Source organism: Orbicella faveolata, unplaced genomic scaffold, assembly GCF_042242905.1.
Source record: "Orbicella faveolata isolate gen_17 unplaced genomic scaffold, um_ofav_v1 contig_3, whole genome shotgun sequence".
Classification (NCBI taxonomy): domain Eukaryota; kingdom Metazoa; phylum Cnidaria; class Anthozoa; order Scleractinia; family Merulinidae; genus Orbicella; species Orbicella faveolata.
The window spans coordinates 22,141,471-22,166,509 of NW_028301558.1; the positions used below are offsets into that span (position 1 = coordinate 22,141,471).

The following is a 25,039-nucleotide window of genomic DNA, read 5'->3' on the forward strand; positions in this document are numbered from 1 at the left end:
AGAAGAAAACGGAGCTCCAAAGCTGAACACGGCTGCTCAAAATGGTTACAATTCCTTTGTGTCAGAAGGAGAGAGGAAGCTGTAAAAAAAACATATGTCACACTTGACTTTAAAGCCTTGTCATCGGGTCAGTCAGTTCGGTAGTTAGAAAACGGCCATAAAACATCGGTCAATATCGCCGGCATTAACAAATTCTTAACATTATCTTAGAATTATTGTATTTTGAGTGAGGTAATTTAGTGTTGTCACCAGAATTCAAAGCAGTTCGTTCAAATTTGACTCCATTCGTCATGTAACTTCTGATGAAAACATGAGAACAAATAAATAGTAGCCATAATGTAATTGCAACTCAAACCTGCCTTTATGTCTGAAATTCTAACAAATATTTTTATATTATAACTCGCACGAAAATGTATCAGAAATCAATCCTGAAGTAAAGGTCGAGGATGGTGGCATAACATCTCAACACAGTCGCTCCTAAAGTAAAACGGCAGAAAAACGGCTAAATTAAAGTCCAGCTAAAAACCTCACGACCTCATGTATTTAAACAAATTATTCCTACATGGGAAAATAGTTTCAAACGCTAAGGGAATATTACTGACGTAATTTTAAAGCTATGGAGACATATTAATTCAAAATCTTTATACCCTTAGCAACTCAGACAGAGGATGAAACAGTTACAAAAACGACGAACGAAGGAGCTAGTAAACAACTTGCTTCTGAAATATGGTATTGGGTAAGAAACTTTCAGTCAAACCTGCAGTTTCGATGTGCTTGGCTAGACGAGCTTGGTAACTCGTTACTCAAAAACGTTCAGTTGACACCCTCCCAGTATTCAACAATTTCTTTACTGTGCGCACATAAAAACTTTCTCAACAAAATGGCTGTACTAAACCGCCAAACTGCGTGGCGAAAAGCTAAAGAGGACATGAAAAAGGAAAACGAAAACGTGTACTTATCTGCGAAGAGGAGTACATCGACGAAGATGCTGGTTCACCACATGACGGTTTCAAACACTAAAATGAACGGGATGTCCTTTGAGACTTCTGTATATATATATACACGATTAAAATTCATATCACCTGCTAGAAAAGTGTTCCGCTGCATCAGAATATTTCTTTGAGATTTCTGTACGTCAAACAATAAAGCATACAATAATATCAATAAAAAAGATCTCGGGTAAAGCACGCACTCATTCGTAATCATGGAATGTTATTTTCTTCTTTTAGAAGGTATAGGTCACTCTGCCAAATGAAAATTCGTCTCCATCAAATCTTTATAAGAATGAGTTTACAGAAAAGCTGTCCGTTTTATCGTAAAACTTTTTTCCTGTTATGTTCTCTTTTATCTACTTAAATAAATCAAGTAAGGTTCTACAAAATCAAACTCGGTTTTTATTGAAACACTTTTAGGAGAAGCGAATTTACTTCGAATTTCCCTGTTACGCAAATCAGAGCTGTAATTCAATACTGACCTTTTTTCCTCGCATTTATGATGTAAAACGAAAAATGCGTTTCTTGACTTTTTGTCATTTAGACGTCAAAAACGATCATAAGTCACTTAGAACTTAATTATGTATGATCTTGTGAAGAAGCTGGGGAGCCAAGGTGGCAAGGAGAAACTATCTACGTGACTTATGCACTAACCTGCGATCAGGCGTTCTTATTCATTTATTTACGCCGAAAAAAAAAAAGACCGTCTGATCGCAGATTACTTATGCGACAGTCATTCAAAACCCTCCTTTCTCGGGCTTTAACCCGACATTCACGTTTTAGGAAAGTGAAAGTCAGTCGATCCATCTGGGCAAAAGTGAGTGGCGAACTCCCCCGCCCCTGTATGTCCCACACACGCGCTACTCCCTTTTTCCGATCATCAAATCCTTGTTTTTGGAAAATTAAGAAACCTTAGTTGATTATTTGTCCTTTTTTTTAGTATCCTAGAGCCTTTTGGATCTACCGAAAGAGAGTTGAAAAAGCATTATCTCGTCAACATCTAGTTGCCGCTCACTTTGCTTTGAAGCTGGAAGTTACTATACGGTTCAAAAATGAACCCCTGACCGCAAGATAGTGAATTACCCGCCTACTCCCCACAACGGGAGGTAAAGACTGTGATTTTTTATGTATCCCTCGCTTACCAGGGGACCAAAACGGAGTGAATATGGACGGTGCCCTGCTACTTCACGAGGCTGAGGCGGGGTCGGGGTTTTCAGTGGACTGGTGCATTAAAAGTGAGAGTGGACAACAAAAGCTTGTTAGCACGTATTCTATGAAACTCACAATTCTAAAAACGTATTTTTGAATTGTGTAGGAGCAAATTATTAATGAAAAAATTTCACATTATGTTAAAAGTTATAAATTAATATGACGGAATCTTTACGAAGATTGCATTAGAAAACATTTATACCACTTTCATAACTAATTTAACAGCTAGAACTTAACAACTTCGAGAGCATGGCACCTGTGTTTATTAACCTAGAATACATCTGTGTAAGATTGCTTTTAATGATCCTGATTCTGTTAAAAGGATCTAGATTTGCTTATACACCTGAATCTACAAATCAAAAGGACGTTTCGTTAATTTTGTTCTTTTTTCTGTTTTCTTTTTTCACTCGAAGACCAATTCCCAGATAAACTATTACTTTCCTTCAAAGAAAACTTGTTTTGCTCTTATTATATAACGAGATTATCGCTCTACGCCTTAGCTATGAATCCTTGCTTAGTAAACTGCAATTAATTTTCATCACTGACCATAGTTTGTTAATTGAGTCGTAAATGTTTAGCTAATGGAATATTATCTTCCAACTTCCCCAATTAATGTTGCACGTGAGTTCAGCGCGCTGCAAGTCATCACCTCTTACTCCTTTGTTTATGTATACGAATCTTTGCACCTCCACACTAGTTTATTGAACAGTCAGAGGGAAAATCGAACTTACATGTTAAACTGAAGAAAGAGTTTCTTCCTTAGAGGAGGAAAATGTTCTTACGTGGCTGTGTCCTGAATGAAGACTGAATAATATAACTGTTCAATTTCAATCTAATATTAATTACGTATTAGCTTTAAGATTACGCTTTCCTTATTGTTTATTCAGGCATATGGAATCGCACAGAGGGACCTTCACGTAATTATTCCTGAATAAACTTGGCAATTACTGCGCCTTTCAATAACATGCCGACTCTAAAATTCAAAGCTCAACCGACAAATGCATTTGTCGGTTGAGCTTTGAATTTTAGAATGCGCATGTTATTGAAACGCGCAGTAAACAAAACGTGTTTAACAAATTATAGTGGAAGAGTGGCTGCCTTAATGCTATCGGACAGGTTCACAACTAAACAAACAATTCTAACGAATAATACTAATAGTTTTTCGAGCAGAAGATCATTCCTCTCTCGGATCGAAGGTGAGAGGTGAGTACCGGAGAAGTTGATTCATCACCTGCCTTAACGTGTACTCCAACTAACGTTAATTTTCTGTTATCTTCTACAGTTCAGCTTTTTGTTTTCGCTCTATACCTCTGAGACTCAGGTAAGTAATTTAGATATCTGTTCCGCAATAGTTTTCTGTCTGTTCAAAAAATTCGGCAAAATAATGTCGAAAAACACTCGACCGAAAGGTGACTGATCAATCATATTCATACATTCACCCGCACCAAATGCAACTAATAATTATTTTATTAAAACAAGAATAAAAACGCCCGAAAAAAATTACTCTTACCATATTTGTATAAATAAACAATAGTCCTCATTTGGCGTGGAAATATGCCCGGATATTTGTCCGCGGACATTATCTGTTCCCAGTTTTAGCAGGGGAATACTCAGTCACGTGACGCGTTTAAACTAATTACTCGCGAGCGAAAATACTTGATGGATTATAATAGCTCATATGCCATGATGGCTTACCCAATGAAAACTCTCGAATTTCATTATCCATTGGTCCAGTTTTTAATAAATTCTGCTATCCCGCAGAAATGGCCATTCGATTGAGGATTGTGACATGTCTGGCTCTGTTTCTTCTAATGGAAGAAGTCAAGCCTATCCTGGCTAGGGGAGAGGACTATAAGAAGCTGGAAGCCAGGGTGAAGAAACTGGAAAACGCCTTATGTGGAGCAGAACTCGACTGCAAACGTAAGGCGACTTCACCGAGTAAACGTGTCTCCAAACGCCTCTGCAAACAAAACCAACTTAAATTTCACTTAAATTTCGTTTCAGTGTGCTCAATAGTTAAAAACCTTACGGCTTTGGTAGAAAAGATTGCAGACAAGGTTCCAACTCCTCCAAAAGGTAACTTCAAAAAACATATATAATATATCATTAAATACTAAATAAGCCTTCTGGTAGGGTTGTTCGAATTAAGCCGGTTAACCCTAACCCAGGATTAAAAGTTAACCAAAGTATTGATTTTTCTTGTATAAAAATGTTTTTTAATGATGTCTGAAGTACAACTGAATACAAACAAACAAACCTCTCCGAAAAGTAAATAACTGAAATCAAAATTCTCTCTAATCGTGGGTTAGTTTAATCGGGCTTTGAACACGGCCCTGTTCTGTAAGTAGCTTTCTGACTGTTGGTTACAATCAAGTTTAAAGCTTTTAAAGACCTCTTCTGCCAAATTCAAAGTCTCTTCGTAACGACGAATATTTCATTACTAAAAGATGGTAACTAACATCAGTAGGTTTACAGAGAATATAAATATAGTTTAAGTAAGCGATAGCTGAAGTTACAAACTTAACACGCTTTCCGCTATTTTTTACACCGCCACTTTAAAGGCTCCACCGGAGCCTTAAAAGATTCCCCTCCTCCTCCGGATCTGAAGGCAGAGAATAAAATTATTCAATTTGCGAAGATACGGAAGCCGATATGAAGAACAATCGGCTCGACACTGATAAAGTTATGCCTCAGTTTCAAAAAGTAAAATAAAACCGTGACCTTAAAGCAGTAGTCTCTAGTTAGCTCAAGCAGGACCAGCCCATAACAGAATCACAATCTCTTGTTCATAAGCATAAAGGAAAAAAACGTATCATAAGCATTGAAAACAAAACTGAGAAACGTTTCTACTGCTAATTATTTTGTTATCCTTGCAAGCGGTTCCCTCGTGCACTGAATAATTGGTGACAGAACTGTGTTTTGTCCTCGTGTTTTTCTAGGTAACTGCACAGCGATTGGAGTAGCAGCAGATAAGAACAACGTCTCCGATAGTCAGATGACCGCCAGCTCCGTGTATCTGCAGTACTACGCATATAAAGGCCGCCTCAATGGACCATTGGGATGGTGTCAGAAATATCAGCATATCACATACTCTGACTATCTTCAAATCGACATGAAAAGGTTGTGCTATGTGTGTGCTGTGTCGACGCAAGGAAAGAAAAATGGATCATGGGTGACAAGCTACAAGCTGAAGTTCTCTACTGATGGTGTCACCTTCACTACATACCAGGAAAATAACGCGGATAAGGTATGGAACAAATCTTTACTATTTTAGAACTCTAGCTAGTGTGGTCGGCTTATCTTCTCATTACCTCAGTTACAATACGTATTATTTATCTTATTCTTAATGTTAGTTCTTATTAGTGATAGAGAAAGCGGCATAAATCTATTCGTTTAAACTATCTTATAATATTTCTAAAAACAAAAATGTGGACGCACGCATAACCCGGGAGGTGAAGGCCAAATAATCAAAAATATTAGACTCAAACAATGAACTTATCTGCTAATCTGATAACCCGGAAATCTATTTCGGATTTTTACAATCAAAAAACAAAAAGCAGTTCCTTTAAAATGATTAGTAAAGACTCTGTAGCGGATACTAGAAATGCATACCCATGGTTTCTTGTATGAGGAAAAGGAGATAATGACTGAAATATATAATGATCCTTAAATATCTTGCCCGATACTAAACCAATCATTCAATTCCTCAGCTAAAATCAGACGATATGGCTACTAGGTCGAGTTGGATAGTTATATATTATTGAAAAAATCTGTCCAGGATTCAAATCACGTTTTTGCACCGCTGCACAAGGGCTCTGTAATTGCTCTGTTGTCAACTTCACAAACTGAAGGAATTCCACAACAATCTGTGAGTGAAAATATGCGGCACCAGCCAGGAACGGCTTCCTGGTTGGGTGCCTTAACCTCTAGGTTTCTCAGGCAGGTACTCTGGAGGCAGGTGTTTTTTGACTTCATAGTGCAAAAGCTCTTTTTAAAGAGCTTTTGCACGTTCATGAAAGAAGGTTTAACATGTCTTGTGCAGTTATAGCCTCTTCCAGTCGTTAGTTTTGAAAGCCTGGAAGAGACTAATGCAGTCAGGATCCCTTAACCTAGTCTAACCCAGGTGATTCACAGCAATTCACAGTTCAATTTCCTAGGAAATCTAATGTAATTACAAAATATCTACTTGTATGTGAAGGGAAATTAAAATTGTTGTAACTAATAGCAACTCACTGCCTTAAAATCTCGGAACTGATAAACTAATCCTGTCTGGAAGGCGATTAATTTATAATCGTAATCTGTAATTTTGATGAAATTTATGATATACTTGTTTCTTCTTTTTACAGATTTTTGCCGCCAATTCAGATTTGAACACCATTGTGCACCACTCCCTAAGTCATGACGTGCAAGCAAGATACATTCGATTCTACCCTGTGACGCGTTCTAACTTCCCTTGCATGAGGGTTGAAGTCTTTGCGCGTTGAACGTCGTTTCAAGAAAATCATCACGATGGTGTAAACCGATTAAACTGAGCCAATAGAATAATGATTGATTGATCGTTGAATGAGGGTCTGTGAGCAGAAAAATCCAAGTGCAATTCAATCATAGATAGATGTAATGCTGTAATGAGAAAGAAATAAACAAGATTATTATTAGATTCATTTTTACCTTTATTTTCATTGGCCATCAGGTGACCTGCAAATAATTGTCGACAACCGTCTAACTGTGTTTTGCCGGCAAATAATATTCTGCTCATGCGTAAATGTAACCACGCTCCCGTATGAAAAATGCAGATTACTTCCCTGAGCTGTCAGAGTGAGTTAAGGTCATTCCCCAGTATTGCATTGCGCATCCCTTCTACGCATAATTTCACGCGTGATTAGCGCGCGCGCGTTAAAAAAATGGCGGCTTTTTCTTTACGGCTGGACCTCGCCATAGAGGTAAATCGTCATTTTCTCGCAAACGAGTATGGTGACCTATCATTTTTTTCTGTTGTTTTGAATTGAGTAATAAATTTCTCTGTGTAAAATAAATATTGACCAGTTCTCAGTGTAGAACAAAAACAAATCATCGGAAACGTGAATTTAGCAAGCAATCGTGACTACAATCATGGTGCTATTATAAGGATTTATACGGGTATAAACAAGGTGCTGTTGCTCCTAAACGAAGATGGGGACCCCTCATTTTTATTTCAAAATTTAATTTCCTATAATATAAACAATCAATAGGCAAAGTTTCACAGAAATATCATCGCAGGTTCTATTTCAGTGGAATGACCTTAAATATGAAAACAAACTCGGTACAACACATGATAAAAAAATTACTGAACTTGGCTATCGCAAAATATCGTGACTTGTTATTGTCTCGCAGATCAACTATTTGCCGAAGCCGATTACTTCAGTCTTCGGCTTCGGCAAAGCAAATCACTTTACTTTGCTCATCCTCGTCGAATAATTGTTAATTATTCTGCCATCCCGCGGAATACCTGGAGATCATTAAGTAGTCATAACCGACGAAGCTGTAAATTTATCTCGAATGCGAGCGCGCGTATAAAAGATAATAAGAGAAGAAACGGCCCAAATTGGCCTAATTGGCCAAGTTGGGTTGACAAAAATCGCTTCTCTGAGGAAATCCTTGACAGGCTGTTCTTTTATTTTAAAATATGCCACTTTCAATACTATTTTGAGCCAAACTCTTATATTGCGCAATTGGGGTCAAGTTTTTACAGATACGCTAATATTTGACATTTTTATTTCATGCAACTGCGGTAAAAGAAACTTGCCTTTGTTTTCCAATTTAGACTTAAACAGAACTTGGTTTTTCTTTTTATGGTGGTTTTCCATCTTTTTAGCGTCAATCGAAATCATCCTAGTCCCAGAGTTTCAAGTAGCCGATTGGCCAGGAAGTCAATTTTCATTTCCTTTTTGTGGACTTTAGAGTCTGACGAGTAGTTGCTCCCCTTCTTCTCTCGGTTCTCAACAGATGCCCACTCGTGACAGAACTGTTCGGTGAATACTCAGTTTGATAGTCAATCTTTCCTGTTTCACCCACTCGTCCACCACTGTAAATGTAGTTGCCCTGCTTGGCTTCTTTGTGTTTGGTCTCCATGATGCTGTCATTAAAATTGCGCAAGGTCAAAGGGAGTCCACTCAAGGCGGCATCTTTAAGAGCCTTCTCGACATAAAACCCAGTGTAAGCTATGAGTTTTTTTTCACAGTGGCAGTAACAGTTTCAGAGCTAAAAATTAAAATAAATTGAAATCTTAACAGAACTCTTGCTTGACATTCATACTCCTGTCGATCTGGTTAATTCTTTCGGAGTGTTTAAAATCCATTGGAAAATTTTTTTTTCAGGCCAGTACAAAAACATAGCAATATTTCGCTGAACAAAGGGCTAAAACCAGAGTTGTTCAAAAGTTCCTCTACTTTTTCATAGAAGGCCAAAACACCATTTTCATCAAATGTGACATCATAACTGCTTAAACAAACTTTTCGAGCAACTTTCTGTAGTTCTAAAAACCATTGTTTTTTACTTTGTTTTAGAGCATGAGCTACTTGGCCAATTCTTCGTACAATAGTTTCTGTAGCTCTTGTGGCTTGATGCATCATTGCTGGGTAAAAATTTACTAGGTCAAGTTGAGAGGCATTAAGATGTCAAGTTTGACCAAGGTGCTTCTTTGCATATTCTCATCTGCCATAAATGACAGTAAGTATTTTTTGTTAATTTCAATTGACAGAAGGGTGTTTTCCAAAATGAATGCTTGTACACGTAGCGCAAAACCTCTTAATAAAGTTTTTCACATTCAATTACATTAGTTTTTCTCCATGATTGGTGTGTGGATACTGTATACATGTAACTGTCGAACAGTATATATATGTGTTTTGTATTTGGAAGACTCAAGTTTAAAAAAGGTGAACAATGCGGGAATAAAAAATATAACAAGCCATGATTTCTGTTACGTATTGTCGATTCTGAGCACAGGTTACCATCCAACCTGAGTCACAGTCCACATCTATTTTTAGAGCCGCTATTCTGGCTCTACTAGGGCCTTCCACAAGTTGCTCGTCAACTTTTTGGCGACTTCTTGCATTTCGAACAACTTTTTTCGTTTCGAGCAATTTTTGCATTCTTAGCAATTTCTAGTTTTCTATCAATTCTGAGAAATCGGAGCGGCAAAAGTTGTATACGGAGTTGTAAATATGGGAAGAAAGGATTCTGACAATCATGACAACTTCTTTGCTAGTTTAAACCAGCCTATTTTAAGTTTAGAGTTCGTCATAAAGGAAGCCGGGTCGGTATTAACTTCGAATTTCCCTGTTATGCAAATTAAACTGTAATTCAACACTTTTTTTTTTCTCGCATTTCTTTGTAAAACGAAAAACGAGCTTTTTTGTCATTTTGACGCCAAAAAGAACCCCGACTATGTAAAAATGCTCCCATTATTTTCGTTTTAGAGACCGTGCTAATGGAAAAAAACAAAAACTGAATCATTAACATCAATAAGAATGCGAAACTGTTTCCCGAAACTTTAGGAAACTTCCAAACTTTAAGGTGGCTCTGAACCCTATGTACATATTTTTCAAAAACTTTCCCAAAAGTTGCGTCTTATAATTTTTATTAAAATTTGATAATATAAAAATATTTCACCTGTAGTTTGTGAATTGTAAGTCCCTAAAGCTGTAATTAAGGGTGTTTTTAGGAGATCATACTGCTACTGTGGTACCCTATCGTGTCACAAAACATGATAAAAACGTGTTCACCAATGATTGGGCAGTTTTTTGATACCATGATTGTAGCATCAAGTGATAAAGAGTGGTTATAATGAACCATCAAAATGTAACTGCTGGAAACTGTTTTGAGCCACCTTAAACAAGATACAATACAATACAATACAATACAAATTTTATTGTCAACCCCCCATGGGGGCTTTTCAGAGACAATGATAAAGATAATTAAAAAAATACTCAAAGATTATCGATAAACAATCATTGAAAAACTATTTACTAGTTGTATTCAGGGCAGTGGCTAGACCTTGCTTGGTGCCGATCTAGAATGGAACAGTAAGGCGCCTCCTTCCCTCCACTAGCCTGGGTGGACACCCTGAGCAAGTGTCAGTACACCCTTAACCTCCCTTAACCAGGGTTACGGTTCCACTGCCTTGTGGTGGCTAGGGATAGCCAAAGGCTATGGGAGCAAACCCTGAAAGAAAAACCGGAGTGGAATCCCGATAGGCGGTTGCAGGGCATATTTGTCACCTTCCAGCAACTCCTGCATCCTGGTCCGTCCTCAGTCGTCTCGACCTTCTCTTGCCACTGGACCCGGCGCATCAGGAAGAGAGAGTGAGGCTGATCCTGCTTAAGTCTCCCTCACTTTAATCCAAGTCACGCGCAAGTCATGACATCACCACCAGTTACTCTATAAGTCCTGTGGCGATGGGGAAACGGCGAAGCAGCAGGTGAGGATACACTGGGAGCTGTAGTCGTGAACCTGCACACAGGCGGCTCAGGACAAGTGGTCGCCCTTCACTGGACCGAGGCAGCAGTGGAGTCCGGCAGCCTCCTGAGTGACCGAGCAGCCCTCTTTAGGACCGCTCTGCTCGCCTCCGTAGCATGAGGACGGGGCTTGAAAAGGTGCCCTAAACATAGCCTGCCTCAACTCGCCCTGGCCAGTATACCGCGACTGGCGGGGATCCCTTTTTTGCGGTCGAAACCAGAGAAAGGAGAAAACAAAAGCGCTCATCTTAGCGTCTTGGAACGTTAGAACTCTGCTTGACAACACTAAAGCGAACAGGCCAGAGAGAAGGACTGCCTTAGTGGCTAGGGAACTTGATCGCTATAAAGTTGATATCGCGGCTCTCAGCGAGACACGCTGCGCCGACAAAGGCCAGCCGACAGAGACTTATGGCGGTTACACATTTTTTTGGAGCGGACGCAGCCGTGAAGAGCGGCGGGAGGCAGGAGTGGGATTTGCCATCAAAACGACATATGTCCATAAACTCGCCTGCATTCCTGAGGGTCTCAACGATCGCCTCATGAAAATGCAGCTGCCACTTGGACAGAAGACAAATGCCACCTTGATAAGTGCCTACGCCCCAACCATGACCAACCCTAACGAGATCAAAGACATAGCCTCTCTCCCAAAATCAGAGAGGCTCATCATCCTCGGCGACCTCAATGCACGCGTCGGCAATGACCACCAAGCCTGGCCTAGAACCATCGGAAAACATGGAGTAGGAAAATGCAACAGCAATGGTCTCCTCCTGCTCAGTCTGTGCGCCTCACACGACCTGGCCATTACCAACAGCATGTTCCGCCTGCCAACCCGCAACAAGACAACATGGATGCATCCTCGTTCAACGCAATGGCATCTCATTGACTATGTTATCGCCAGGGCCAAGGACAGGCGGGACGTACGAGTGACCAAAGCCATGTGTGGCGTCGACTGCTGGACGGACCATCACCTGATTGTCTCAAAATTGAATTTTCCTATCCAGCCGAAGAGAAGGCCTCAGGGGAAGAAAGTCCCCAGAAGACTAAATGTCAAAAAACTCAAATGCCCTGACACTGTTCAAAAACTCCAACTAAACCTGGACAACAAACTCGAGAACCTCCAACCCAATGTTGAAAGTGTTGAAGAGAAATGGGCATCATTCAGGGACGCAGTTTACTCCGCTGCCCTGGAAACTTTTGGCCCTGCTACCAGACACCACCAGGACTGGTTCGACGAGAACGACAGTGAGATACACTCTTTGCTCGAAGAAAAACATCGTATGCTGCGGCCCACCAGAACGACCCGACCAGCGTGGTGAAGAAAGCTGCCTTCACCAACATGCGCAGCAAAGTCCAAGCTAAGCTCCGCTCTGCGGGACTCCTGGCTCAGCGCCAAGGCGATGAAATCCAAGGATATGCCGACAGACAGGACACAAAGAGGTTTTATGATGCACTGAAAGCTGTCTACGGACCACAGTCCTCTGGATCCTCTCTCCTACTTAGTGCAGACGGCTCAACCCTGCTGACCGACAAGAAGCAGATCCTGGATAGATGGGCAGAGCACTTTAACAGTGTGCTCAACCGTCCTGCAGCTATCAATGACCAAGCAATCGCACGCCTCCCTCAACTGGCAATTAACACAGAGCTCGACACCCCACCTACATATGAAGAGGTCAACAAAGCCATCAAGCAGATGACCACAGGGAAAGCACCAGGCCCCGACGCCATTCCTGCTGAGGTATACAAGACAGGTGGCGAAACCATTCGTAGTCAGCTGACAAGCCTGTTCCAGTCTATGTGGCACCAAAAGCACCTGCCTCAAGAATTCAGGGATGCCACAATCGTGCACATCTATAAGCGGAAGGGCAATCGCCAGGCATGCGATAACCACAGAAGAATATCCCTCCTATCTATAACAGGCAAGATCTTGGCCCGTGTCCTGCTCAACCGCTTGCTGGAGCACATGGAGCAAGGCCTCCTCCCTGAGAGCCAATGTGGCTTCCGTGCGGGTCGTGGGACCAGTGACATGATCTTTGCTGCTCGTCAGCTCCAGGAGAAGTGCCTGAAACAGCATCACGACCTCTACACGACCTTCGTTGACCTGACCAAGGCCTTCGATACAGTCAGCCGGGAAGGCCTCTGGAAGATCTTGGAGAAATTTGGCTGCCCGAGCACTTTCATCACAATCGTCTGCCAATTCCATGACGGCATGATGGCCCGAGTCCTCGACGACGGTGAACCATCCGAAGCCTTCCCAGTGACTAACGGAGTCAAACAGGGTTGTGTCCTGGCCCCGACGCTGTTCAGCTTGATGTTCTCGGCAATGCTGTCTGATGCCTTCAGGGACTGTGATCCTGGCATCAACATCAGGTACTGGTCCGATGGGAAACTGTTCAACCCCTGGAGGCTGCTGGCCGTTACTAAGGTGAAGGAAACTATTCTTAGAGACTTTCTCTTTGCTGACGACTGTGCCCTCAACGCCAGCAATGAGCAAGAAATGCAAGCGGAGATGGACAGTTTTTCCACAGCCTGCAACAACTTCGGCCTCACCATCAGCACCAAGAAGACAGAAGTATAATGTTCCAGCCAGCCCCGAGCAAGCAGTACCACGAGCCGCAGATAACGTGAATGGTCAGATATATACTACAGGCAGTAGAAACTTTCACATACCTGGGCAGCACACCCTCTCGCAATGCGAACATTGATGCTGAGATCAACAACAGAATCTCCAAGGCAAGCAGCGCGTTTTGGAGACTGCGGGAGAAAGTCTGGGAGAGAAGAGGAATCAGCCTCAATACCAAGTTCAAAGTCTACCATGCTGTGGTCCTTACCTCCTTACTCTACGGCTGCGAAACCTAGACTGCGTACAGACGGCATGAGAAGCTGATCAATCACTTTCATCTGCGGTACCTCCGAAACATTCTCCACATTCGCTGGCAGGACAAAGTCTCGGACACAGAAGTCCTGAAGCAGGCAGACCTTCCCAGTGCCATCACCGTCATGCGCAAGCCCCAGCTGAGATGGGCAGGCCACGTCTCCCGCATGCCAGATGACCGTATTCCAAAGTAGCTCTTCTACGGGGAACCCTGCTCTGGCAAGCGCACAGTTGGAAGGCAGCAAAAGCGCTACAAGGACAGTCTAAAAGTCTCCCTAAAAGACTTCAACATCAGCACTGTGTCCTGGGAGTCTCTTGCCTCCGACAGACCCTCCTGGCGCCAACTCATCACCAAAGGAGCCCACGCAGCAGAGGAACGCAGGTCCCGTCAAGCCGAGGAGAAGCGAGCAGTACGCAAGGAAAGAGCCGCCAGCACTAACAGCACAGCCCCTACCCACTTCTGCCCTACCTGTGGGAGAGGCTTGCTTGCCCGGATTGGTCTCATCAGCCACCTCCGGACACACCGTAGAAATTTATTTTTAACAAACTAGATGTCTTTGGTCATCTTCGACTACGAAGGACGAACAACAACAACAGCAACAACACTAGTTGTACCTATCGGTAAGTGCCAACAAGTGAATATTGAGTTAGTAAACGGGAGTCGATTGAATTTTGTAATATTTATTTGGGATACTTCTAATAAAGCGGTTTTCATTTGAGTGTCGAAAGTAATTAGACAATTACTTTGGTTTTGGTTTTACGACGGTTTGAGATTGGCTGAGTAGTCTAATTGGTAAGTAATTGGTTTGGTTTTGGTTTTACGACACTCAATTGAAAACCACTTCATAACAGGTGTTAAAATCAATTTCTCTTAGTTAATGTTTCAAATTATTGCTGTAATTGAACACAACATTGTTTATTTTTTAATTCAGTGAGTGAACAAAACGCTACACACTTAATTTTTTTGTATTTTTAAAAATCCTGCGTGCGGGACCTCGTTGGGCGATTATTCTACCTACCATTCTGCTATCCGGTTCCGTCAGTGATATTTTTTTGGCCATATTAGGATGTAGCCGGATATTGTCGATATATATACCTAATTCAGGTGTTTATTCGAGCGAAAGCGCTCTTTGAGAGTAAATTTCAATCAAGGTGTTGACAGCTCAAATCAAACCAACGAGTTCATGCACTTCTGACGACCTCTGAGCAAAGTTCTTGAAATTAAAAGAAACTCCAAACCAAACATATACCATTAATCACTTAGAGCGGTTTTAAATTGAGTGTCGTAAAACCAAAACCAAACCAATTACTTACCAATTAGACTACTCAGCCAATCTCAAACCGTAGTAAAACCAAAACCAAAACCAAAACCAAAGTAATTGTCTAATTACTTTCGACACTCAAATGAAAACCGCTCTAAAAACTTACCGCGAATCATCGAATTGATTGCAAATAATCCTTTAGAGCGGTTTTTAATTGCCGGACACAGAGTATTTTAAAAAACCTGTCCGGCTGCCGGACATGTAGCCACAGCGAAAAGCAGAATGTCAGACAAACTACTTACCGAAATAATTCGTCGAAGGAATGGCGAACAAATCCTGAGCCTTACTCTGAATCAAATAAACAACACTCGAATTCATTCCAGAAAACAACTCGGGTCTTGTTGAGCTTTAACAGTTGTACGATTCAATCACAACAAATCCAAGATGTATACGCCTCAGAAAACAGAATGGCACGCAAAATAGTTCCGTACGCTAAACAAATATCGAAGCCTCGTAACGTCACAAAGAAAAATAGTGTTTTGATTGGTTCGTGCGATATATCGACAATATCCGGCTACATCCTAATATGGCCAAAAAAATATCACTGACGGAACCGGATTACACGAAAATCGAGCTGAAAGATCTGAGATTTTTTCTGCATAGCCATCAAACTAAGCACGGCTCTATATCCTGCCGCCTCGACAGGCTCGCGCTTTCGCTCGCCTGTCTCGTTGGCAATGAATGTAGATCTTTACATACAAGATGTAGCTTGATAGACTGTTGATGGAAGTTTTTCTTTTATTATTCTTTATTTGTGATCTATTCAACAAATTCGGTAAGTACTAAACTCATTGTGCCAATGATGGGGGTTTGACGGTTGACTTAAAATAAGCCGTTTTGACCGTTGACGCGGGTCAATTTTACGGAATGACGTTTATAGCACGAAATTAATAAAGGGCAAAGTTGGCTGTAACTTTTTTAGAAGGACACAATTTTGCTTATATTTGCCTAATCCAATTAGTCCTAAAATTTGTGCATTAAAATTCAGGTCTCCAGTCTTAAACTGTCTCTAATTCGCGTAATTACACCCGCCTTTGCTACCGCTAGACGTATTATCGCCCGCTGCCGATCGAGACTAGAATGTAAAGGGCTTGCGGCATAAATGTATTTTTGTGATATATTAAAACGATCATTCACAAACATCATAACTTGCAATTGACCCCATGTAAGTCAATCGTTTTGTTCTTAATAGACCAATTTCGATATATTAAAATTCAGTTTAAAACAATAGACCTCAGCACGAGGCTCATGGGAATAAATACAGAGTTTGTGGGGTTTATTCCCCGGAGCCTCGTGTTGAGGTCTATTGTTTTAGGCTGAATTTGATATATCGAAATTGGTCTATTTTTGACGGTTAACAATAATTTGCTCATTTGGCGGTTGGCAGTAAAAATATTGCGTTTTTGACGGTTGCCGTCAATTTTTTGACCATTTGACGGTTGACAATTAACCCCATTGACACCCTCTAAACAAAGCGCAGAAGACAAACTTAACATGTTCACTAGTGGATGATATGACCACTCAGAGTTTATTTGAGTTGGTATGATCACCAAAAACTTAACATATAGTATACGAACAAAGCCCTGTTGTGAAACAAGTCATCAAATAGAGATATTTAAATTAGTTATTTAGGCAATCAAGAAATAGATACCCAGGTCTCCCATAAAAAAAGACTTATTCCAAGGAATGTTTTTCTTTAAAACGAAAAAATAAAAACGAATATCGCCGAAATCTATATTGAAGTTGCTTTGCATTTTTCCCAATATATTATAGACAATTTTCCCGACACTGTTAAATTATCGTTTTGAGGGAGAAAACCTTTAGCGGGGCAAAAAAAAACAAGAATTAAAGACTACATCCTCAATTTCAATTCAATTTTTTAAATTTTATCAGCCACCGGGAAAAGCTATGACAAAACAAACCATGAGCCAACTGATTAATACTACTTTGATAGATTAATACTACCTTTCTTTTTCAGTTGACACTACAATAATGACATCGAACAGCGCTCAATAATTGGTGAACAAGATCTAGTTATTTTCTTAACATTACAAAGTGCAATTGCAATGGTGTATACAAGTTGATGATGAAAGCATCCTTAATTTTAGCTTTATGGGCTAAAAACTCAAAAACGAGTACGTGGCTCATTTTTTAACGTCGAATTGTAATCAACCTGTCAAGATTCAACGTTTTGCCAAGTTAAAAAAAATTGTGGAAGTGGATTCGGAACCACCTTGAATTTTCGAAAATTTGACAAAAAAATGCATCAACTAAAAACAAAAGAAAGCATTTATTTACAAAAAAGAAGGATTGCTATTACTATTAAAACTTTTATTAGCCCGCCAAAGTTTTCATCCAAAGCCGTTCTTGCTAATTTGATACCCAGAGTTGTAGAGGATTTTGTATTTTCCACAGCTGTTTCGGTCAGGTTATGTCAAGAATGAACGATAATAGCTAATAAAATAGCAAAGAAGATAAAGATCACTTAAGAGTATATTTGCAGTGACTGACGTACATCACAGAAAGCAAACATTCATGATCCAGTCCACTCATGATTTGGCCATTTGACTGTTGACCGTGAACCCCATTGACACCCTCTAAACAAAGCACAGAAGACAAATTTAACATGTTCACGAGTGGATGATAAACAGAAGCTTAAGGACTACTTAGGGTCTATTTGAGTTGATATGATCACCAAAGACGCAACTTATAGTATACAATTAAAGCCTTGCTATAAAACACGTCATTAAATGGATATATTTGAATTAGTTATTCAGGCAATCAAGATTTGCATACACAGGTCTCTCATAAAAAAAAAAAGACTTATTCCAAAGAATGTTTTTCTTTAAAACGAAAAAATATAAACGAATATCGCAAAGCCACGACTAAGCAAACCATGAGACAATTGGGCAGAAAATTAAAAACTATGGCTGCTTCATAATTAAATTTAACTTGCTTGGACGAGAAATACGATAAAGGTGACTCAAACACAGGTTTTCAACATATTTCAGCACTTCTACTTTGATAGATTAATACTACCTATCTTTTTCAGTTGACACTACAATAATTACATCGAACATCGCTCAATCATTGGTGAACAAGATCTAACGATTTCCCTAACATTACGTACCATAGTTACACAGTTGCAATGGTATAAGTTAATGAAGAAAGCATCCCTAACTTCAGCTTTATGGGCTTATAACTCAAGATTCAACTTTTTCCCAAGTTAAAAAAAAAAGCGGAAGCGTATTCAGCACCACCTTGAATTTTCAAAAATTTAACAAAGAAAGCATTGATCCATAAAAAAGAAGAATTGCTCAAAAACGCTAGAAACTATTATTAGCCCGCCAAAGTTTTTATCCAAAGCCGTTCTTGTTAATTTGATACCCAGAGTTATAGAGGATTTTGCATTTTCCACAACTGTCTCGGTCAGGTTGTGTCAAGAATGAAGATAATAGCTAACAAAACAGCACAGATAAAGACCACTTCAGAGTTAATTTACGTTATTGGCGCACATCAGAGAAAGCAAACATTCATGATCCAGTTATGAAGCTGGGAAGATAAACAGTGTAAGTATCAGCCGTGCTCTTTTAACAAACTCAGGCAAGCAATAGCAAACGCAACTGATAAAGGATCACTTAGAGTCTAATTGGTTTGATGTGACAAACATCACATCAGTCACTTAAAACTCAAACATTGATGATCTTGTGAAGCAGCTGAGGAGCCAAGGTGGCAAGGAGAAACTATCTACGTGACTTATGCACTAACCTGCGATCAAGCGTTCTTTTGTTTCGCAGAGAAAAAAGAACGCGTGATCGCACGTTACTTGTGCAAACCCCCTTCCTCGGGCTTAACTCGGCATTCACGTTTTATGCAAGTGAAGTTAGTGAAGTCGATCCGTCCCCCAAGGCAAAAGTGAGTGGTTAACAACCCCCCCCCCCCCCCCCCTTACCTCTCCCCGCCTCTGTATGTCTCTTACATGGTACTTACATGATCCGACTCGTCGAATCTTTTTACTAGCAACTTACAGCCTTTTTGGATCTACGGAACGAGAGTTGAGTTATCTAGTTGGCATCTAGTTGCATCACTTCGCTTAATGCTGGAGCTATTGCAACATATGCTTAAGGTACTATGCGGTGCGAAAATGAACCCTGACCACAAGAGAGCGAATTACCCGCCTACTCCCCGCTGCGGGAAAAGGCCGGAGTGCATATGAACGGAGGTCCCTGCGTTGTCCCGGTAATACCTGAGGAATGTGGACCAGGGGTTTCAAATAGCGGACTGAAAGTGGACAGCAAAAGCTTGTTAATGTTAATTACACTTCAATATGTATTCCATGAATCTCACAATTCTAAAAACGTATTTTTGAACTGTGTAAGAGTCGTTTACCAATGACAAAATTTCACATTATGTTAAAAGTTTTATTAATACAACGGTATCTTAACGAAGATTGGTTTAGAAAACATTCATACTAGCTATTGTCGTAACTAATATAACTGCTCAATCCTTTTTTGGCAACTTCGAGAACATGGCACCTGTATTTATTAACCTTAAATAAATTTGATCTGTTTAAGATTGCTTTTAACGATCATGATTCTGTTAAAAGGAGTAGATTTGCTTATACACCTGAATCTACGTCATCTACAAATCAAAAAGGAAGTTTTGTTTATTTTATCGTCTTTTTTCTATGTTTCTATGTTTCACTCAAAGACCAATTCCCAAATAAAATATTACTTTCCTTCCAAGGAAACTTGTGTTTTTTTGCTCGTTATATAACGTGATTATCGCTCTACGCCTTAACTATGTCTCCTTGCTTAGTAAACTACAATTCATTTTTATCATTAACAATATTAGTCTGTTGATTAAGTCGCAAATTTAGGGAATGAAATGTCATCTCTCAACTTCTCTTATTCTGCAGGTGAGTTCAGCTGCAAATCATCACCTCCTACACTTTGTTTATGCACATCAGTGAATCTTTGCGCGTCCATGCACACTAGTTTATTAAAGAGGGAAAATCGAACTTATATGATAACCTGAAGAACGAGTCTCTTCCTCAGAAGAGTAAAATGTTCTTACAGCTTGTTTGAGCCAAGCATTGCTGTGTGCTGAATAAGCATTGAATATAAGTGTAAAATTTCAATCTAGAATATCATATATTAGTTGCGAAGACTACACTTTCCATTTTGTTGATTCAGACGTACGGAATCGCACTCAGGGACCTTGGCGTAATTATCCCTGAGTAAACTTGGCAATTAAACAAAAGGTGATTAACAAATTATAGTGGAAGAGTGGCTGCCTTTATTCTATTGGACAGGTTCACAACTAAACAAACAATTCTACCGAGTAATACTAATAGTTTTTCGAGCAGAGGATCATTCCTGTCTCGGATCGAAGGTGAGAGGTGAGTACGGGAGAAGTTGATTCATCACCTGCCTTAACGTGTACTCCAACTGACGTTAATTTTCTGTTATCCTCTACAGTTCAGCTTTTGGTTTTTGCTCTTTACCTCTGAGACTCAGGTAAGTAATTTAGATTTTTGCTGTACAATATTTTTCTGTCTGTTCAAAAAATTCGGCAAAATAATGTAGGAAAAACACTCGGCCGAAAGGTGATTGATCAATCATGTTCATTCATTTACCATCAAAAGCTCTCCAAAACTCGACTATTAACTGCTGCTGAAATGTATTTTTCTGAATATCAATATATTAATTCCACCTTTTCTGGAACAATCAACTTATAAAATACTTCAATTCCAACAACTAAAACCAATGAATTAAAACAAGGGTGTTATGATAAGCCGTAATTCATGAGAGCTTCAGAAGAACGACTGACTCACTGTGCATATACAACCAAGACATTGTATGGTAACGTTAACCCTTCCTTTCAGCAAACATCTCATTTACGTACCAGTCATCAGAAATTAACCAAATACAATCATGGAATGTTACAGTAAAATCTCAACTGAGACCTTAAGAAGCGCGAAATCCGTAAGAGATTCTGAACGTAAGGAAGAGAAGCAGAGAGAATGCGTTTGCCGTGTCACCATAGTCACAAAATCGAATTCGAATTCAAGCAATTTAAGGATCGAATTATTCGAATGGACTCTAAACCTGTCCTGTATCACAGGCAAGTTGTAAACAGCCAAAAGAAAGGTCAGAAAAAACTTTCGTTAACTTTCGTTTCTAAACTGATCAAAGTGCCTTCAAAGCTCAACAAACGACAAACCTCGAAAGCAATTTGTCCCCCAAAAAGTGTCTTGCAATATCTTTATATTCTATCCATCATATATACCTTTTTATCGCTGGAAGGAAACGAAAAATCACGAGTACTGATATATATTTAGCAATTCTTCCACGAGTGCGCGTTGGATATGAGATGGTAGATAGTAACCAAGGCACTACGTGCCTCATTAGCTATAACCATCTCATATCCAAGGAAAATTTGTTTTATTAAAACGTCGCCAAAATATAGTAACCCCTGAATAAAACAGGAATAACAACGCGCAAAAAACAACGAAAACTCTAGAATTGCATTATCTAATAATCGAGTTTTTTTAATTCATTGCTATCCAACAGAAATGGCCATTCGATTGAGGATTGCCCTTGTGGTAGGTCTGGTGCTCTTTATGCTAATGGAAGATGTCAACTCTATGCTGGCGAAGAGATGTTATGGAGACTGCAAATATAGGAGACTGGAAGCCAGAGTGAAGAAACTAGAAGACGCCTTATGCGAATTAGACCTCGACTGCAAACGTAAGCAAACCACTGAGTAAACATGTCTGCAAACAAACCAAAATTAACTGTTTTTGCTTAAATTTCGTTTCAGTGTGCTCAATGATTAAAAACCTCACGGCTTTAGTCGAACAGATTACAGACAAGGTCCCTCCAAAAGGTAATTTAAGGAAAAACCCATATAATTTATCATAAAGTAATTAAAAAGCCTTCTCTGGGCCGGGTTTTTCGAAGGCCGGTTTACGCCAGTCCAGGATTAAAAGCTACCCAAAGTATTAATTTTACTTTGTAATCACGGTTTTTCACTGGAGATATCTCGTGAAGTTTGAGATTATTCAAACTCAAAACTGAAGGGCGAACAAGAAAAAAAAAAACAAACTGAGATCAATTTCTCTCTAATACTGGGTTAGTTTCATCGGGCTTGAACACGGCACTGTTCTGTAACCAGCTTTCTGACTGTTGGTTACAATCAAGTTTAAAGCTTTTAAAGACCCTCTTTTACCAAATTCAAAGTCTCTTTGTAACGACGAGCATTTCATTTCCAAAAGATGGTAACTAACATCAGTAGGTTAATTTACAGAGAATATAAATATAGTTTAAATAAGCGATAGCTGAAAAGTTAGACCTTTCCCCTATTTTCTACTGATACCTTCGGTGGAGTAATCTATTAAAATAATGTTTTTTGACTGATTGACGAAATTCACTGTGTTGTTGAAAAATGCCAGCTGATCTGAATTGTGTGTCAGTGGCATGTTTTTCTGAGATGGAGAATAATAACGGTATTTTGGCTAACTACAAAATTACCTTTGAATTGTGGGAAACCTGAAAATAGCAGTTTACTGAGATAGAAAAACACCAATGAGATAATAATAATAATAATAATAATAATAATAATAATAATCCATAAAGGAACCAGGATGGTTAAGGACGGAGAAGACTAACACGGATTGCAAACGACGAACTTGAAAAATTTAGGCTAAACTTTTGATGCGCAAACAGTGACGTAGCTTCTTTAAGTCTTTTTAGAAGATAGATGCAAAGTTACCTCTTCTGTTAAAACTTGTGCGTAAAAGGGTAAGATTCGGAAATTTTAAAAAATGCTCATAACAGAGGCTCCACCAGAGCCTGGAAAAGACTTGCTACCTTCCATTTTTCCCTTTTTCTCTAGGAAAAATTAGCTTGTATAATAGCTACTCTTAAATTCGAGAAAAAATAAAGTTTATGTATTTATGTATGCATGTATGTATGTTGGGGAGATACGAAAGCCGATATAATAAACAATTCTATACAATGATTAAGCTATGCCTTTTCAAATTAATTTTCAATTTTCCATTGAAAGCAAAAATAAGAAACTTTTCTACTGCTAATTATTTTGTTGTCCTTGCAAGAGGCTCCCTCGTGGACTGAATAATTGGTGACAGAACTGTGCTGGTCTTTGTGTTTGTCCAGGTAACTGCACAGCGATTGGAGTAGCAGCAGATAAGAACTACGTATCTAACAGTCAGATGACCGCCAGCTCCGTGTATCTGCAGTACTACGCATATAAAGGCCGCCTCAATGGACCATTAGGATGGTGTCAGAGATATCAGCATATCACATACTCTGACTACCTCCAAATCGACATGAAAAGGTTGCGCCATGTGTGTGCTGTGTCGACCCAAGGAAAAAAGAATGGATCATGGGTGACAAGCTACAAGCTGAAGTTCTCTACTAATGGTGTCACCTTCACTACATACCAGGAAAATAACACGGACAAGGTATGGAACAAATCTTTACAATTTTAGAACTATAGCTAGTGTGTCGGCTTATCTTCTCATTTTCCTTTACAATACGTATTATTTATCCTATTCTTAATGTTAGTTATTAGTGATAGAGAAAGCGGCATAAATCTATTCGTTTAAACTATCTTATAATATTTCTAAAAACAAAAATGTGGACGCACGCATAACCCGGGAGGTGAAGGCCAAATAAACAAAAATATTAGACCCAAACAAAGAACTCATCTGCTAATCTGATAACCCGGAAATCTATTTCGGATTTTTTACAATCACAAAAAGCAGTTGTTAATGATTAGTGAAGACTCTGTAGCGGATTCTAGAAATGCATACTCATGGCTTCTTGTATGAGGAAAAGGAGATAATGACTGAAATATATAATGATCCTTAAATATCCTGCCTGGATATTTAATGGTCCCGCCAATCAATGGCCGGCTAAAATCAGACGATCTGGCTATACTAGGTCGAGTAGGATAGTTATTTATTATTGAAAAAATCTGTCCATGATTGATATCAAGTTTTTAAACCGTTGTAAAAGCGCTATGTGACTGTTTAGTTGTTAACTTCAGAATGGAATTCCATAGCAATCTGTGAGTGAAAATATGCACAAGCCAGGAACGGGTTCCTCATCGGGTCCCTTCACCATTTGGTCTCTAAGGCTGCTATTTCAAAAGCTTTTTAACAACGTTTAACACGCGTCTTGTGCAGTTATAGTCTCCTCCAGGGGTTCAATTAGTTGTGAACACCTGGAAGAGACTTAAATGCAGTCAGGATCACTTACTGAACCCAGTCTAACCCAGGCGATTAACAGTAATAAATAAATAAATCAATCAATCAATAAATAAATAAATAAATACTTTCCTGGGAAATCTAATCTAATTACATAGTATGTGAAGGAAATTAAAATTGTCATAACTGATAGCTGACTCATTGCCTGATAATCCCGGAAGCACCAAACCAATCCTGTCCGGAAGGCGATTCATAACCGCAATCTTTAATTTTGATAAAAATTTAAGATATATATTTTTCTTCTTCTTTTCACAGATTTTTGCCGCCAATTCAGATTTGAACACCATTGTGCATCACTCCCTGAAGCATGACGTGCAAGCAAGATACGTTCGATTCTACCCTGTGACGCGTTATAACTTCCCCTGCATGAGGGTTGAAGTCTTCGCGCGTTGAAAACCGTTTCAAAAACATCATGGTGTGGTCATTAAACTGAGCCGACAGAATAATGCTTGACTGATTGATTGATTGATTGATTAATTGATCATTAAACGAGGTTCTATAAGCAGGTTTAGGAAAATTCAGTCATAGACAGATGCAATAATGTAGTGTTGTAATGAGAAAGAAATAAATAAGATTATCATTCATTGCGTTTTTTTACTTCCTTCTTTTCATTAGGCCAGAGCCCACTACGTGAACTGCAAATAACTGTCTACAAAAAATGGTTCCGTTATGCGTAATGTCGCCTAAATTATATTTGTGTTGTTGTAAATTATATTTTGCCCATGCGTAATTGTAACCACGCTCTTGTGTGAACAATGGCAGATCGCTTGCCTGGGCTGTCAGAGGGTGATTTAAATATGAAAAAACTTGGTGATGGAGTGATAAGACGATCACTGAACTCGATTATTGCAAAATAT

At 39.4% G+C, this 25,039-nt stretch overlaps 3 protein-coding genes across 3 annotated transcripts; all 3 read left to right on the forward strand.

Annotated features, from left to right (window-relative positions):
* Positions 1-3,326: 3,326 nt before the first annotated feature.
* Positions 3,327-6,858, forward strand: LOC110068291 (lactadherin-like). Its single transcript, XM_089298810.1, has 6 exons — positions 3,327-3,404; positions 3,484-3,522; positions 3,963-4,121; positions 4,206-4,277; positions 5,141-5,448; positions 6,548-6,858. The coding sequence occupies exons 3-6, from the start codon at positions 3,965-3,967 to the stop codon at positions 6,683-6,685; spliced, it is 675 nt and encodes a 224-aa protein (XP_089154936.1). The 5' UTR covers positions 3,327-3,404; positions 3,484-3,522; positions 3,963-3,964; the 3' UTR covers positions 6,686-6,858.
* Positions 6,859-10,633: 3,775 nt separating this feature from the next.
* Positions 10,634-12,009, forward strand: LOC149106883 (protein CFDP2-like). The gene is made up of 2 exons (XM_089297395.1): positions 10,634-10,656; positions 10,962-12,009. Exons 1-2 carry the CDS (start codon positions 10,634-10,636, stop codon positions 12,007-12,009), a joined length of 1,071 nt encoding a protein of 356 aa, XP_089153521.1.
* An 8,233-nt stretch (positions 12,010-20,242) lies between these two features.
* LOC110068290 (neuropilin-2-like) lies at positions 20,243-24,766 on the forward strand. The gene is made up of 6 exons (XM_020775672.2): positions 20,243-20,288; positions 20,368-20,406; positions 21,463-21,639; positions 21,713-21,778; positions 23,068-23,375; positions 24,438-24,766. Exons 3-6 carry the CDS (start codon positions 21,465-21,467, stop codon positions 24,573-24,575), a joined length of 687 nt encoding a protein of 228 aa, XP_020631331.1. The 5' UTR covers positions 20,243-20,288; positions 20,368-20,406; positions 21,463-21,464; the 3' UTR covers positions 24,576-24,766.
* Positions 24,767-25,039: the final 273 nt, after the last annotated feature.